Source organism: Oryctolagus cuniculus, chromosome 3 (genome assembly GCF_051225735.1).
Source record: "Oryctolagus cuniculus isolate XC-2025 breed Fujian yellow rabbit chromosome 3, ASM5122573v1, whole genome shotgun sequence".
NCBI lineage: Eukaryota > Metazoa > Chordata > Mammalia > Lagomorpha > Leporidae > Oryctolagus > Oryctolagus cuniculus.
Genome location: NC_142869.1, coordinates 65,219,950 through 65,238,485, shown reverse-complemented (window position 1 = coordinate 65,238,485; position 18,536 = coordinate 65,219,950). Strand labels below are relative to the sequence as shown.

The 18,536-nt window shown below is 38.6% G+C and overlaps 1 protein-coding gene across 14 annotated transcripts in view; it reads right to left on the bottom strand.

Moving 5' to 3' along the window:
- LNPK (lunapark, ER junction formation factor) overlaps positions 1-18,536 on the bottom strand; it is a 105,109-nt gene that overhangs the window by 41,666 nt on the left and 44,907 nt on the right. For all 14 annotated transcript variants that reach the window (XR_011387247.2, XR_011387249.2, XR_016230781.1 and 11 more), the window contains 2 exons: positions 16,418-16,501; positions 16,288-16,339 (listed from right to left, as the gene is read on the bottom strand). Coding sequence is in view for 10 of the 14 variants with exons in the window: in XM_008258775.5 (XP_008256997.2) it covers positions 16,288-16,339; positions 16,418-16,501 (136 nt within the window). In the remaining 4 variants the exon portion in view is untranslated. The remainder of the gene's footprint in view (positions 1-16,287; positions 16,340-16,417; positions 16,502-18,536) is intronic.

The following is an 18,536-nucleotide window of genomic DNA, read 5'->3' as shown; positions in this document are numbered from 1 at the left end:
TTGAGGCCAAAAAAAAAAAGATAAAAAAGATCAGTAAAATGAAGAGTTGGTTTCAGGAAAAAATAAACAAAACTGATGCACCAATACACCATTGGCACAACTAACCAAAAAAAGGGGAGGGAGTTGGCCGGCACCATGGCTCAATAGGCTAATCCTCCACCTAGTGGCGCTGGCACACTGGGTTCTAGTCCCGGTTGGGGCACCGGATACTATCCCGGTTGCCCCTCTTCCAGGCCAGCTCTCTGCTGTAGCCCAGGAGTGCAGAGGAGGATGGCCCAAGTGCTTGGGCCCTGCACCCCATGGGAGACCAGGAGAAGCACCTGGCTCCTGCCTTCGGATCAGCGCGGTGTGCCAGCCACAGCGCGCCGGCCATTGGAGGGTGAACCAACGGCAAAAGGAAGACCTTTCTCTTTGTCTCTCTCTCACTGTCCATTCTGCCTGTAAAATAAAAAGGGGGGAGGGAGGAGTAGGAAGAGAAGATCCAAATTAATAAAATCAGGATAAAAAAGACGATGTTACAATGGTTATGACAGAAATAATAAGAATCACGAGGCATTACTACAAATGGTTATAGGTCAACAAATTGTAAAATCTAGAAGAAATGGATAGATTTTTAGACACAAACAATCTACTAAAATTGAGTCATGAAGACACAGAAAACCTAAACAGACCAATAACCAAGATGGAGATCAAATCAGTAATAAAAACCCTCCCAACAACAAAGTCCAGGACAGGATGGGTTCACTGTTATATTCTACCAAACTTATAAAGAACTAATCTTGGGGCAGTTCCAAGATGGTGGAGCAGGGAGAGAGCTTACAGCTCTAGTCCAAGAAAAGATAGTTTTAAAAAAGTAGAGAGAGTGTAGTCTCAGGGAAGAGTTAGGGAGAAAATGGCAGAGGAAACTACCAAAATTAGAGGGACATGGTGGACCTACATGGAGAGTGTGAACACCCACAACTTGGGACTCCAGGAGCTGAGAGCCTACACATCAGCGTTGGAAAATAAGGTGAGACCAGACCACAGCAGCCAAGCCACTGGCAATAAAGCTACAGGAGGAACCTAGGGGGAACCCAGCCTGGAGCCCTGTGGGGGATAGTGTACCTGCCAAACTAGAGGAGGAAAAAAAAAAGGACAGGACAGACACATTTCTCTCTCCCTGATCACGTTACAACGGCATCCTATAACAAGCCAATAGAGCAGGTGCTATTTTGGATATATGTAACAGCTGTGCCAGCTTGTGTCTGTGCCCAGCAACCAGCCAAGTGGAGACTCCTAACTAGTGGGGAGAACTAAGAGGGGACCAGGAGCTTATCATTGTGTGAGGCTACTGTACTGGGACTGTGAAAAAAAATGAGGGTGTGTGGGAAGACTCATGGTGTGGCTGGGACACTGGGCAGTCATAGTGGGAGACTCTACAGGTTCAAGGCTTACTGGTTACCTGGTGAGAGCCATTGCTGGAGAACCTGAACTTACACTGAGGACTGCACAGATTCTTTGTGTGGTCGTTGGGACAGAGTGGACAAATATTATACACACTGGGGTTGGTACTCAGGCATTGGACTCCTTTGAGGAGAGGAGCTCAGCTGAGCAGAATAAATTTCTCTTCTGATTAAAAGAGAGAGAGAGAGAGAGAGAGAGAGAAGATTAACCACACGAAACCTGGGTATATCACCTTACACCTTAGGCATGTCCTTAACCCTGGGGAACTGAACAGAGCTCCCTGGCCACACCCACTACAAGTCTCTAGATATTCACTGAAAGCAGACATTCCACTTATCTACAGAGTCCTAATACAAAGATGAAAACCACCACAGCAAAAAGAAAAGAAAAGAAAAGAAAAGAAAAGAAAAGAAAAGAAAAGAAAAGAAAAGAAAAGAAAAGGAAAGGAAAGGAAAGGAAAGGAAAGGAAAGGAAAGGAAAGGAAAGGAAAGGAAAGGAAGAAAGGAAGAAAGGAAGAAAGGAAGAAAGGAAGAAAGGAAGGAAGGAAGAAAGAAAGGAAGAAAGGAAGAAAGGAAGAAAGAAAGCAAGCCACCACAGAAAAAGGAGGAGGAGGAAAGGAGAAGGGAGAAGGGAAGGGGGAGGGGAGTGGGGGGGGAGGAGGAAGAGGAAGAAGAAGAAGAAGAAGAAACCAACAAGTGTCCACAAAAATGTCAAACAAACACACCATTTCAAGAAAGAAGAATAAGGAAGATGCCCCCAAAAGAACACAACACTTCAACTAGACTGTGAAGACAATGAGTTGGAAGAAATGCAAGCAATTGAATTAAAAAAACTGATAAGATTACATAGAGGCTGGCGCCGCGGTTCACTAGGCTAATCCTCTGCCTGTGGCGCCAGCACCCCAGGTTCTAGTCCTGGTTGGGGTGCAGGATTCTGTCCCTCTTGCTCCTCTTTCAGTCCAGCTCTCTGCTGTGGCCTGAGAAGGCAGTGGAAGATTGCCCAAGTGCTTGGGCCCTGCACCTGCATGGGAGACCAGGAGGAAGCACCTAGCTCTTGGCTTTGGACCAGTGCGTTCGCCACGCGTAGCAGCCATTTGGGAGGTGAACCAACAGAAGGAAGACCTTTCTTTCTGTCTCTCTCTCTCTCTCACTGTCTAACTCTCTCTGCCTGTCAAAAAAAAAAAAAAAAAAAAAAGATTATATAGAAGTAATCAAAAGCAAATGCATGAACTACTGAAATCAATACAAGACACGAGAGAAAATTTCTCCCATGAAACTGAGAGCTTAAAGAAAAATCAAAATGAAATTAAGGAGGCCAGCACTGTGGTGTAGCGGGTAAAGCCAGCACTTGCAGTGCCAGGATCCCTTACAGGCACTAGTTTAAGTCCTGGCTGCTCCACTTCCGATCCAGTTCTCTGCTACAGCCTGGGAAAGCAGTAGAAAACGGCTCAGGTCCTTGGGCCCTTGCAGCCACGTGGGAGATCTGGAAGAAGCTCCCGGAATGGTGCAGCTCCAGCCGTTGAGGTCAACTGGGGAGTGAACCATCGGATGGAAGACCTTTCTCTTTTTCTCTCTCTCTCTCTCTCTCTCTCTCTGTAATTCTGCCTTTCAAGAAAATAAAAAAGTCTTAAAAAATGAAATGAAGAATTCAATAGAACAAATAAAAAATACAGTCAAGAGCCTTAACAACAGAATTGGTGAAGCAGAAGAAAGAATACCCAACTTAGGAGACAAAGCACAGGAAATTATATAGTGAAAACAAAGACAAGAAGAGAAAATTAGAAAAAAAAACTGTTAGGAATCTACAAGATACTATAAAACGATTGAACATACAAGTTCTAGGAGTTCCTGAAGGCATGGAAAGAGAGAAAAGATTAGAAGGCCTTTTAGTGAAATAATAACAGAAAACTTCCCTGATTTGGAGAAAGAAAGGAACATTCAAGTTTAGGAAGCACATAAAACTCCCAAAAGACATGACCAAAAAAGATCTTCACCACAACACACTGTTAATCAAACTCACCACAGTAAAACATAAAGAGAAGATCCTAAAATGTGAACGAGAGAAACGCCAGATTACTTTCAGAGGATCTCCAATTAGACTCACAGCAGACTTCTCATTGGAAACCTTACAGGCTCAGAGAGAAGGTAAGATATAGTGCAAGTCTTAAGAGAAAAAAACTGTCAACCCAGAATATTATACCCTGCAAAGCTCTCATTTATGAATGAAGGTGAAATAAAGACCTTGTATAACAAACAGAAATTGAAAGAATTTGTCACCACCAGCCCAGTCCATGCTTAAGGATGAGTTATACACAGAAATACAGAAACATGGTCATCACTACAAAAGAAGGTAAAGGAAGAAAATCTCTCAGTAAAAGTTTAAAGGAAATTCGACGTAAAAAATAGGAAAATTTTTGGAAAAATGACAGGGCAAAGTCGTTACTTATCAACAGTCACCTTGAATGTAAATGGCCTCAACTCTCCAGTTAAAAGACACAGACTGAATGAATTAAAAAACAAAACCCACCTATTTGCTGCCTATAAGAAACACATCACACCAACAAATATGCACACAGACTGAAAGTGAAAGTATGGGAAAAGATAGTCCATGCCAACAGAAAGCAAAAAAGAGCTGGTTTAGCCATCCTAATATCAGACAAAATAGACTTCAACACAAAACCTGTAAAAAGAGACAAAGAATGGCACTATGTAATGATTAAGAGACCCATTCAACAGGAAGAATGTAACTATTATAAATGTATATGCACCTAATTACAGGCACCTGGCTATTTAAAAGAAATGTTGAGGGATCTAAAAGGAGACTTAGACTTCAATACTCCACTTTCAGCAATGGATAGATCAACCAGACAGAAAATCTACAAGGAAACAGCAGTTAATCGACACTATAGACCAAATGGACCTAACAGATATCTACAGAACTTTTCATTCTACAGATGCAGAATACAAATTCTTCTCAGCAGTGCATGAAACTTTCTCTAGGACTGACCACATGCTAGGTCAAAAAGCAAGTCTCTGCAAATTAAAAAAAAAAAAATCTAAATCATACCATGCATTTTCTCAGACCACAATGGAATGAAACTGGAAATCAGCAACTCAGAAATCTCTAGAATATATGCAAATACATGAAGACTGAACATGCTCATGAACGAACAGTGGGTCACAGAAGAAATCAAAAGAGAAATCAAAAACTTTCTGGAAACAAATGAAGATGACAATACAACATATCAAAACTTATGGGATACAGCAAAAGCAGTGTTAAGAGGAAAGTTTATAGCAATAGGTGCCTACACCAAGAAATTGGAAAGGCACCAAATAAATGAGTTATCAATGACTCTCAAGAATCTAGAAAATACAACCATAAACCAAACCCCAAAATACAAGGGGCTGGCACTATGGCGTAGTGGGTAAAGCTGCCATCTGCAGTGCCAGTCAACACCAGTTTGAGTTCCAGCTGTTCCATTTTCCGATGCAACTCTCTGCTATCACCTGGGAAAGCAGTAGAAGATGGCCCAAATCCTTGGGCCCCTACACCTGTATGGGAGACCAAGAAGAGGCTCCTGGCTCTGGATAGGTTCAGCTCTGGCCATTGTGGCCAATTAGGGAGTGAACCAGTGGACAGAAGACCTCCCTCTCTCTCTTTCTTATTCTCTCTCTCTCTCTGACTCTCCTCTCTGTGTGTAAATCTGACCTTCAAATAAATAAATCTTTTAAAAAAATACAAAAGATCAGCCAAAGAACTGGTTTTTTGAAAAAAATAAGCAAAACTGATACATCATTGGCCCAACTAACCAAAAAAAAGGAGAAGACCCAAATCAATAAAATCCGAGATGAAAAAAGAAATGTAACAACAGACACCACAGAAATAAAAATCATCATCGAAATTACTACAAAGAGTCCTATGCAACAAACTGAGAAACCTAAAAGAAATGGATAAATTTCTGGAAAAATACAACCTACCTAAATTGAGCCAGGAAGACACAGAAAACCTAAACAGATCCATAAGAAGACGGAAATTGAATGAGTAATAAAGGCCCTTCCAACAAAGAAAAGCCCAGGACCAGATAGCTTCCCTGTTGAATTCTACCAGACATTTAAAGAAGAACTAACTCCAATTCTAATCAAGTTACTCAAGACACTGAAAGAAGGGCAATCCTCCCAAATTCTTTCTACAAAGCCAGCATCACCTTAATTCCTAAACCTGAAAAAGATGCAACAGAGAAAGAGAATTACACACCAATTTCCCTCTTGAACATAGATGCAAAAATCCTCAACAAAATTCTAGCCAATCCAATCTAACAACACATAAGATCACCCACCCAGACCAAGTGGGATTTATACCTGGTATGAATGAATGGCTCAACATTCACAAATCAATCAATGTGGCATATCACACTGAGAAACTGCTGAACAAAAACCATATGATTAGCTCAATAGATGCAGAAAAAGCATTTGATAAAATATAACACCTTTTCAATTAGGGTACATTCCTCAATATAATCAAGGCAATTTATGACAAATCCACAGCCAGAGTCCTATTGAATGGAGGAAAGTTGGAAACATTCCTGAGACCTGGTACAGACAAGGATACTCACTCTCACCATTGCTATTCAATAGTCCTGGAAGTTTTACCCACAGCTATTAGGCAAGAAAAAGAAATCAAAGGGATACAAACTGGGAAGGAGGAAGTCAAACTATACTACTTGCAGATGACATGATTATATATATGGGATCCAAAAGACTCCACCAAGAGACAATTGGAACTTGGAGAAGTTTGGTAAAGTGGCAGGATATAAAATCATAACACAAAAACCAACAGCCTTTGTATACACAGACAATGTCAAGGCTGGGATGAACTTCTAAGAGCAATCCTCATTCACAAGAGCTACAAAAAAAAAAAAAATCAAAAACCTTGATATAAATTTAACCAAGAATGGCAAAGATCTCTACAATGAGAATTACAAAACATTAAAGAAAGAAACAGAAGATACCAAAAAATGGGAAAATCTCCAATGTTCATGGATTCAAAGAATCAATATTATCAAAATGTCTATTCTCCTGAAAGCAGACTCATGTGATATTAATCAAAATACCAAAGAAATTCACCACAGATAGAAAAAATGATGCTGAAATTCATATGGAAACAAAGGAGCCGGCACCATGGCTCACTATGCTAATCCTCCGCCTTGTGGCGCCGGCACACCGGGTTCTAGTCCCGGTCGGGGTGCCGGATTCTGTCCCGGTTGCCCCTCTTCCAGGCCAGCTCTCTGCTGTAGCCAGGGAGTGCAGTGAAGGATGGCCCAAGTGCTTGGGCCCTGCACCCCATGGGAGACCAGGAGAAGCACCTGGCTCCTGCCTTCGGATCAGCGCGGTGCGCCGGCCGCAGTGCGCTGGCCGCGGCGACCATTGGAGGGTGAACCAACGGCAAAGGAAGACCTTTCTCTCTGTCTCTCTCTCTCACTGTCCACTCTGCCTGTCAAAAAATAAAAAATAAATTTAAAAAAAAAAAAGAAACAAAGGAGACCTAGAATAGCTAAAGCAATCTTATACAACAAAAACAAAAGCCATAGGCATCACAGTACCAGATTTCAAGACATAATAAAAGGCAGTTATAATCAAAACAGCCCAGTATTGGTATAAAAACAGGTGGATAGACCAATGGAACATAATAGAAATGCCAGAAATCAATCCAAGCTTCCACAATCAACTTATATTTGACGAAGGAGCTAAAACCAATCCCTGGAGCAAATGGTGCTGGGAAAGCTTGATTTCCACATGCAGAAGTATGAAACAAGACCTCTACCTTACACCTTACACAAAATTCCATACAAAGTGGATTAAAGACCTAAATCTACAACCTGACACCATCAAATTATTAGAGAACACTGGGGAAACCCTGCAAGATATTGGCACAGGAAAAGAGTTGCAAGAAAAGACCCCAGAGGCACAGGCAATCAAAGCCAAAATTAATGCATGAGATCACATCACATTGAGAAGCTTCTGTACTGCAAATGAAACACTCAGGAAAGTAAAGAGGCAACCGACACAATGGGAGAAACTACTGCAACCTATGCAACTGATAAAGGATTAATAACTAGAATCTACAAAGAGATCAAGAAACCCCACAACAATAAAACAAACAACTCAGTTAAGAGATGGGCCAAGAACTTAAAGAGACTTTTTTTCAAAAGAGGAAATTCAAATGGCCAACAGATACATGAAAAAAAATGTTCAGGATCACTAGCTGTCAGGGAAATGCAAACCAAAACCACAATAAGGTTTCACCCCAGTTAGAATGACTTTCATACAGAAATCAACAAACAAAACAGATACTGGTGAGGATGTGAGGGGAAAGGTATCCTAATCCACTGTTGGTGGGAATGTAAACTGGTAAAGCCACTATGGAAGACAGTATGGAGATACCTCAAAAATCTGAATATAGACCTACCCTATGACCCAGCCACCTCACTCCTGGGAATTTATCCAAGGGAAATGAAATCAGTAAACAAATGAGCTATCTGCACCTCTATGTTTATTGCAGCTCAATTCACAATAGCTAAGACATGGAATAAACCTAAATGCCCATTAACTGAAGACTGGATAAAGAAATGATGGAATGTGTACACTATACAGTGGTAAAAAAAAATGAAATCGGTCATTTGCAACAAAATAGGTGAATCTGGGAAAAATCATAATTAGTGAAGTAATCCTATCCCAAAGGGACAAATACCATATATTCTTCCTGATCTTTGAGAACTAATAGAGCACCTGAAACGAAAACTGTAGAAGGGAAACTGACACTTCAAAAAGGGATGACTTGAGCTGCCATTATCTTTACTGTTGAGGAGCAGTTTCGTTTTCTTTGTTTTTTCATCTTCTTCTTCTTGATACTATTTATTGAACTCTTTATTTAACATAGAGCTAATCATATGTGTATAAAGTCAACAAAACAGATCTGAATAAAAAATAAGAGTGGGAATAAGAGAGGGAAGGAGAAGTTTGTAACTGTAAAGCTGTATAATTCTGCATACATTCCTACGGACTTACTTCTAAGAGTACAGTTTAAAAACTTGTCATGGGACTCCAAATCCCATTAAACTTAGGGGTAAAAATCCAAAAATCTAAACAATCAATGCTGGTGGGGAATCTGGGGGAAAGGTGCCCTAAAACACTGTTGGTGGAAACATAACCTAGTACAACCATTAGGAAGACAGTATGGAGATTCCTCAGAAATCTGAAAAAGGATGTACCATTTGAACCAGGCATCCCAATCCTGAGAATTTACCCTAATGAAATGAAATCAGCATATGAAAGAGTGATCTGGACCCCCACGTTTATTGCAGCTCAATTCACAATAGGTAAGATACGGAATCAACCCAGATGTCCATCAACTGATAACTAGACAAAGAAGATGTGGTATACATACACTATGGAATACTACTCAGCCATAAAAAAATGAAAGCCTGTCTTTTGCAACAAAATGGATTTAACTGGAAGCCTTATGTTTAGTGAAATAAACCAAATCCAAAAAGACTAATATCAAATGTTTTTCTGGTACATGACAGTTAATATTTTCTCAATTTAATTACCATCAAGTCCTGTCAATCTACTCTTAAATTATGTCTTAAATCTCTTCTTTTCCACAATTCTATTGCTATAACTTAATCTAGCACTGGCTGTTTATCTCCTATGTCATTATTGGATGACAACTTGGTCCCTTAAGGTATCAAGCTGTTCCTTTCCTCCTCACTACATATGGCATAAATGCTTTACTTGAAAAGTACTTTTCCAACCCTGCTGTCATAGCAAATTATTAAAGTTATAATGCACTGTGATTTGTGCCTCCTTGTGGTCTTTTGTATAGAAGATTGTTTATTTACATCTGTATTTTCCTTTTAATCAAGAATTAAATGATGGCACCTTGTAGCCTCAGGATGTGTCAAAGCAACTGGCAACAAAGGATGAGCTTAATAAAGATTTACCAAAGGAATCCACTTTGGTTTTGCATTTCAATATTAAGTTTCTAATTGCCTTTTAACAGATTTATATGATATGATAAGCAGAATATTGGTTTCCCAAAGATGTCCACGTCTTATTGACATAACCTGTAAATATGCTATCTCACACGCAAGAGAAATTAAGATTATACATGGAATTAAGGTTGCCAGTCAGTTAAATTTGTGCTGCCTGCTACACTAAGCATCTCAATCTAGGGGCCAGCGCTGTGGGGCAGTAGGCTAAGCCTCCACCTGTGGGGCCAGCATCCCTTGTTGAGTGCCAGTTCATGTCATAGCAGCTCCTCTTCTGATCCATCTATCTGCTACGGCCTGGTAAAGCACAGAAGATGGCCCAGGCTTGCACCCATGTGTGAAACCCAGAGGATGCTCTTGGCTCCTGGCTCCTGACTTCAGATTGGTTTAGCTCTGGCCATTGAGGCTATTTGGGGAGTGAAACAGCAGATGGAAAACCTTTCTCTCTGTCTGTCTGTAACTCTCTCTCAAAAAATTAATAAAATGTAGTGTAGCGGATTTAGTTGCTGCCTACAGTGCTGGCATCGCATTAGGGTGCCAGTTCAAGTCCCAGCTGCTCCACTTCCAATCCAGCTCTGTGCTAATGTGCCTGGGAAAGTAGAAGACAGGACAGGTACTTGGGCCCCTGTACTTACGTGGGAGACCTGGAAGAAGCTCCTGGCTCCTGGCTTTGGTCCAGCTCAGCCCTGGCTGTTGTAGCCATTTAGAAAGTGAACCAGTGGGTGGAAAATCTGTCTCCCCTTATCTCTCTAATTCTGCCTTTCAAATAAATAAATAAATCTTTTTTAAAAACTCAGCTGTGGTAAGAAACAATCGATTTTTATTCTGTTCATAAGTAGAAAGTGCAGGGTTATGTACAAAACAAAAGAATATATACAGGTGGTTTCCTTTTTAAAATTATATAGGATGGAGCTGGTGTTGTGATGCAGTGAGTTAAGGTGCTGCCAAAATGCCAGTAACCCATATCAGAACTCCACTTCTTATCGTTCTAATCGAGCTGCAGTCATTTGAGTAATATCTCTCTCTCTCTCTCCTTCTCCCTCTCCCTCTCTTCTCTCTCTCTCTCTCTCTCTCCAAAATGCCAGCAACCCATATCAGAGCTCCACTTCTTATCGAGCTGTGGTCATTTGAGTAATATCTCTCTCTCTCTCTCTCTCTCTCTCTCTCTCTCTCTCTCTCCTTTCCAAATAAATTAAATAAATCTGAAAGAAGAAAAATTCCTCTTAGGATGCCCTTATCCCAAACTGTAGTACCAGGTTCAACTTCTAGCTCCACTTCCAATTCCAGCTTCCTGCTACTAATGTGCACTCTGGGAATCGCAGGTGAAGGCTCAAAGTATTTAGGCCCCTGTCACCACAGGAGAAGCCTGTATTGAGTTCTAGGCTCCTGGCTTTGTCATGGCCCAGCATCAGCTGTTGCAGGCATTGAGAAGTAAACCAGTGGATTAAAGATCTCTGCCCCTCTGGCTCTAGCTGACTGCCTTTTATAGAGGTAGAAAAGAGTTTTTTAATATTTTTTTTAAAAAATCCTTCCATCTCCCCTCACTCAAGGTATTTCCTATTCACCATCCTTTATTTTCACTATTTAACACTAATTTATTGTCTTTCTCTCCACAACCCCCCATCAGATGAAGTATTTCTTAAATAAACTTTATTTTGGAGTAATTTCAGGTTTTCGGAAAAGTTGCAAAGAGAATATAGTGAAATCCTGTACTTTCACTTATTTTCTTTTAATATTAAATACATTTGTCAAAATTAAGAAATTAATATTTAATATATTATTAACTAAAGCCTGAATGTATTCAGATTTCACCAATTTTTCCATGTACATCACTTTTCTGTTCCAGGATGCCACATTACATTTGGTCATCATGTCTCCGTAGGTTCCTCTGGTCTGTATTAGTTACTCACTGTTTCTTTACTTTTCATATCCTCAATAGCTTTGAAGACACTGTTCAGGTATTTTATTGTATGTCCTTCATTTAGAAACTGTCTAATGTTTTTCTCATGGTAAGACTGGGGTTACAGGTTTTGTGTAAGAATTCCCCAGTAATGGCCCTCTTAATGCATTTATCAGGAGATACATGGTACAAAGATGACTTATCACTGGCAAAGTTAACTTAGATCACTCCTTTAGGTATTGTCTGTCAGATCTCTCCACTATTTTTCTAGTGATTATTTTTTAAAAGTTACTGTTTCCACCTTTCCATACTTTATTCTCTGTGAGTCACTGAATTGAGCAAAGAACTAGAGAAAGAAAAAGGTACACTTGCATGACTTTCCAGATTTGATGTGGTTCCTTTTGGTCTGTTAACCGCCCAGCAGAGGATATTTCTCAGACACCCATGTCTGCCCATTGATGTCCCTGTTGTGCACCATGTAAAAGACTGCAGGAGTTGAACATACAGGGAGCCCTCGGTGGCAATTCTTGAACAACACTTTGTCATAGTAGCATATACCATTTCCCACATGTTAAGGGATTTTCACAAGGGAAGAGAACTTGGCTTGCAGTGTTCTTCACTGTTCTTTCACTCTCATTACCATCCCTTCCTTTCTCCAGTAATGATAAAAACTCAGAGGAAATCACAAATAGATCCTAAAAAGGAAGACCAGCCCTATAATTAAATGAAATCTACTCTGTCACTCTGCCTTTCACTTATATAACTGAAATAAATATTTTTAAAAAATAAATCCAGATTTTTCAAGTAGAGAAGGACAATCTCCAGATTAGAAGAGGGTCAATCTGGTATGTCAGAGGCTAACCAAGAACCTAGGCTTGATGTCTGAGTATTACCTTTCCTTTACAAACCTCTCACTTGATTACCATCTCCACCAATGCCAACAACCAAATGTGTGTTATTAGACAATGCCCCTTCAAAAGTGGGCAAAAAATCTCAGTTCACCTAAAATTAACAAGTGTTCTGGGTTTTATTGGTGGTGAGAGAAGGTTCAAGAAAAAAACAACAATTTTTTTTGTCTATTTTGTACACGGCTATGTCCCCAGGGCCTGTAATAGATAGCAGACACTCATAAACATTCACTGAAAAAATCAATAAATCAGAATATAGTGCATAAAAATCAAACTTACTTCTATATAAAAAAATCTTGAAAAGAAATTTAATCTGGGGCCAGCACTGTAGCCCAATGGGAAGTAGCCCAACCTGTAGTGCCAGCATCCCATTCGGGTGCCAGTTCGAGACCCAGCTGCTCCACTTCCAATCCAGCTCCCTGCTAATGCACCAGGGAAAACAGCAAAAGATGGCCCAAGTGCGTGAGTCCCTGCACCCACGTGGGAGACATGTATGAAGCTCTTGACTCCTGGCTTTGGCCTAGCCCCCTGGCCAATGCAGCAATCTGGGGAGTGAACCAGCTGATGGAAGATATCTCTCTCTGTAATTCTTCCTTTCAAATAAATAAACAAAATCTTTAAAAAAGAAAAAAAAAGAAGTGTAATTTTTTGTCATCCTCAAATATAGATTTCTTTATCCTACAGAATGAATTTGTCCTATTCAGGAATTTATACTAGGGCAAATTCCATTTTCATCTGATTTCCAACTTTATTATTTTTTAATCTAATAAGGATATAAAGTCTTTCTATTTAGCAGTTATCCATGATTTCTAAAGAACTATAACACCACTATTCAATGTGTATATCTACTTTTTATGCTTACTCTTTTATAGCAAAAAATGACAATGATTTTCTAAGATGAAGCATCCATTGATAAAAATTCCTTGTAAGAAATTATCAGTTAGTAGCTGGCGCCGCGACTCACTAGGCTAATCCTCTGCCTTGCGGCGCCGGCACATCAGGTTCTAGTCCCGGTCAGGGCGCCGGATTCTGTCCCGGTTGCCCCTCTTCCAGGCCAGCTCTCTGCTGTGGCCCGGGAGTGCAGTGAAGGATGGCCCAAGTGCTTGGGCCCTGCACCCCATGGGAGACCAGGATAAGTACCTGGCTCCTGCCATCGGATCAGCGCGGTGCACCAGCCGCAGCACGCCAGCCACGGCGGCCACTGGAGGGTGAACCAACGGCAAAGGAAGACCTTTCTCTCTGTCTCTCTCTCTCACTGTCCACTCTGCCTGTCAAAAAAGAAAAAAAGAAAAAAAAGAAAGAAATTATCAGTTAGTGATCATGATGGTAACCATGGTGAGTGTTGGTGTATGGAAGACTAAATAACAAACTCATACTCTTGCATATGAGGGAGGAGAAGGTAGAGGCTCAGACTCCCAGGTCTGAGAGAAAAGGGAACTAAGAGTCTGGACTCCTGACATCACAGAAAGGGGGCAGGGCTGAGATCTTCCACTCATGAATCTGAGGGTGGAAGCAGCTGAGAGTTTAACTTCTGGTTCTGACAGGAGGAAGGAAAAGAGTGCCCATGCTCCTAGCTCTGAGGGAGTGACAAAAGGTACTAGCATCCCAAAATCTCAGATATAACCCTGTCAGGTCACAGGAACTCCAACTCCCAGAATCCTCCGAGTGTAATCAACAACCAGTTCTCCAGTCTTTTGCCCCAGTAATGATGAGGGTTATAGTATCTTGGGCTCCCAGCCATTTGGGAACCTTGGATTATTGGGTGGTGCAAATGGTACCCGAGTTCCGGGTTCTGTGTGCTGGAGAATTTGAAGTTACTTAATGAGCGTTCAGCACAGAGAGACAGTGTTGAGAACTAAAAGGGTGTCAGTGGGGAGGGGAAGAGGATAGGGGCCCAGAAGTTGAGAATCTTATCATGGGACTCTTGACTACTACAGTATTTGCAGCATCTGATATAAGATGCATGTTGGTGTGAATGCTTAACAAATTATCACCTGAACAAAAAAAAAGTTATTTTAAGAAATGATTAGGGCAAAACTATCAAGATCATCAAATACAAAGAAAAAACTCTGAGAAGCTGTTACAGCCTAAGAAGCCACCTAAGAAGGCACAACAGTTAAATGCAATGTAGTAATAGTGATGGGATCCTGGAACAATAAAAAGGACATTAAGTAGAAACAAAGAAAATCCAAACTTTGGTTAACAATAGTATATCAAACTTCAACAAATGTACTACACTGTTGTTAAGATGTTAATAGGGGAATCTTTGAATAAGACTATCTAAAAACTCCTTGTACTAGAGCTCTATAATTTTTCTATAAACTCTAAAACTGTTCTAAAAAATGAAGTCTATTAAAAGGTTGTTGGTTAGATAGGTTAACTGCCCAGTAAACATGATACTCCCCTTAGTGAAAATCTAAGCAAATCAATATTATCTTCAAAATTTATAATTACTCCGAGTATAGCAGATATTATTAGCAACCCAGTAACAAAAAAATAAAAGCTGCCTTCACACAATTAACAGTTCTGGCTCAGCAAGAGAACTAGTAAAATAAGGATATCATAATTAGAGACAGATGCTGTGGTGCGGCAGGTTGTAAGGCCTCTGTCTGGGGTGACAACATCCCATATGAGAGTGCTCATTTGAGCGCTTGCTACTCTGCTTCTGATCCAGCTGTCTGCTAATGTGCCTACAAAGCAGAGGATGATGGCTCCAGTACTAGAGCTCCTGCCACCCAGGTGGAAGACCTGGATGGAGTTACAAGCTCCTGGCTTCAGCCTGGCCCAGCCCAGGTTGCAGCCATTTAGGGAGTGAACCAGCAGACAGAAAATCTAATCTGTGAGCTCACTCTCTCTTTCTCTATCTCTCCCTCTCTCTGTAGCTCTGCCTTTCAAATACCTACATAAACCTTTTTTTGTAAATATGCATTTTTAATCTACTTCTTGAAGATTCTTCATATGTACTTACATCAAAATAAATTTATCTTTTAATTCCATTTTTCATGAAAAAAGTACTCCCATATGCCTATTTTAATCATATAAACTTTTATTTTTATGAAATGAGTAGGTTAAAAAAAAAGCTGAAATTTCTCTAAGCCAAAGCCCTACTTATAGAAAGGTGGAGAAGGGGATTCTTCCCACAAAACCCTGTCTGACAGAACATCTAAAACTACTGCAGCTTATTTAGTATCCATGGCTTTGTGAATATTTATAAAAGGATTTGCTTTTCCAAGTTCCAAATGTAATTCTAACTTTACAAAGCAGGCCACAGTTCTGATGAGCTTGTAAGAATGGTAGTTAAAATTTTAAAAGTAATATATTCTATAATGCAATAAAAGCCTTACATACTGTAGGAGTCTAGAGAAAAGAACAAAGATGAAAGCCAATGCAAACTCAAATATATTTTTATATGCCAGTCTTGGGACACTTTTATATAACCACTTAAAATAATGATGCTTAAAATTTTACATAATAGTTAATGATATAATACATGGTTTCACTAATAATATAGCAATGCAAACTAAAGAACAGAAAACATTATTATATAGCAGTAATTCAATTTTTCTCATTTCTAAATTATTTTTCTTCCTAAATAAAATATTTAGAAGAAACTTCAAATTTGATAGAAATTATCACTACATACATAAAAATAAATCAAAAATATAAGGATGTTAATCATAATAGATATTCCAAAAAAATTATCATTTGAAGGGGGAAAATTTCACAAAATATTGGTGAAATTACTTCAATTTCAAAAACATTAAAAACAATCATATATTTAATCTCAACAAGTACTTGACATCCTAACATATATTCCCACAAAATAAAATTATTGGCATCTACCCCAAGTAATAGCCCAAACTGCCAAATATAAATTAACATAGCAGCATTCTATCTATGTTTTTACACACCACCAACACACTTTAGAACTCACTTGGGTAAATATGGATCTTTCCAACAGGAGCAGCAGTTTCTACAAAGTTATTTACCTTGTCCAGGTCTTGCAGTTACAGATGCTCCAGCAGATGGCGGCTCAAATTCCTGTCAATTATAATAGTGTTATTATAGTGACCTATTACAACATGCAATTTTATTATAGTAGTGATACTGGAGTCTTACCTTTGCTTTCTTTGAGTCTGGATCAAACCTTTCAAGAATTAATTTAGCCGTCTTATAAGTTTCTTTTTCCATGACTTCTTCAAGCTACAAACAAATTTTTCCATAAATTATCACATTTTAAAACATACTCTACTTATTTTTATAAGTCCCACTCAAAAAATATTCAAGTACAAGGCTTAAAATAAACAGCATATAAATTATCTAGATATAATTAAAGACTTCCTACATGTAAATAATTAAAATACAGATTCTAAAATGGCTACTAACCTCTAATATGTTACTTGTATTTAACAGCTTTACAGCAAGAAAATACCAAATATTGCTAATTGTTTACATATAATGAGGAGAATAATTACATGCACCAACTTCAATAATGGAATGTGCAAAAATCTATCAGCCATCATTATTGGAAGTTATTAGACATGACAAGCAAATGACAGGCAATTCCTCAGATTTATTTCCTCATAGCACTTAATGCTATTAATTTAAAGAAGGTCGTTAGCCAAGAGCTTTACAAAATAAAATCTCTGTGCCAATTAACTGCTGTCAGCATCGATTTTAGATTATTTATTAACAGAAGCAATTAGCTTGCTGCAAATGTGGGGAAAACTCACTAGCTGGGAGAGCAGCCACGGAATTTTCTCAAATAACTATAAAAACTAGCCCCCCCCCCCAAGTTTTTACTTATACTCAAACAACTTTAGAGAAATAAACTAAACACAGAATTTAAGTAAAAATTTTACTGAGTTATAGCCTTACACTAGGGACTATAATTAAAACACTTCATTATTATAGCATTGTACTTAAAATATAATCAAGTCACTTTACAACTTAATACAGGGGTTTAATTTAAAAAGTAATCACTAGTAAAGCTTCATATTAGTAGTTATGGTGCAACATCAAAAGAAGCTGAACTTCAGTACAAACAGACATAGTTACGAAAAATATATAACATCTAAGATAAAATCCTCTTGAAAAACTGGAACAGGACCTTTTCCTTCTCAGTGACCTCTGGTAGTCAATTAGATTCATTAAATATCATATTCATTCTACAGGGCATTTACTTTAAAAGGCAACCCAGAGCACATTTACTGTGTTAAAAATGTAATTAAAAATATGCTGCCACAAAAGCAGTTACCAGATTCTTCATTAAAAACTCAATTCAATATTTAAGAAGTTATAAATGTTTAAATGAATCATCTACTAACCTTGGTTTGTGAACTAAAATATTTTTCAATTATTTCAATATTATCATAAATTCTCAGAATAAACAAGTTGAATTTTCTGATGTGAAAAAAATATTGCAACACTTTAGAATTGAGAAAAAAATAGAAATGGGCATAAAGGGAGAGTGTCTTAGAATTATATCCAAATCAACATACTCTTTCATGGAACATCAAAGAACCAAATCCCTGATATCTTAAATTAGACATCTGATTTTAGACTAATATTGTGCAACAAAACATTATGTTATGATGGAAATGGCCTGTACAGACATAATAGTAAGCCACTGAGCCAATATGAACACTTAAAATGTTGCTTGAGTGACTGAGGAACTGAATTTGTAATTTCATTTCATTTTAAATAATGTAAATTTAAATAATCACATAGGGTTAGTGGCTACTGATTTGGACAACACAGCTCTAGACTAAGAGCATTTCAGGTTTAAAAGACAGATTAGATACAACTGTGAGCTTTAAAACAATACCCACATGCAAAACCAGAATAATACTAAATCATATGATTGCAATTCTTTCTAGATGATTCAGTTAGGACTAAAATCATTTAAAAATCCTTTTTAAAAGCACTGAAGGATACAAATCTAATCTCCTTTTCTTTTGCATTACTACTAAGAAAAATTTCTCATGATAGCTGAAATTAACACACTTATCCATACATTTCAAGTGAATATTTTAGATAAACGATATGAACAGTGGAAAGAAAATAAATTTGAAACTTTAAAGTCAGAAAAAAATCTGAGTTCAAAGTACATTTCCATTCTTAAAAAGACCACACGCAAGTCTATGTCTCAGTTTCTCCTCCTGTTAAGATAAACACATTAATACTTTCTTCAAAGCAGTGCTGTGCAATTTAAATAATGTAGGAGGAAAGAGTCCAC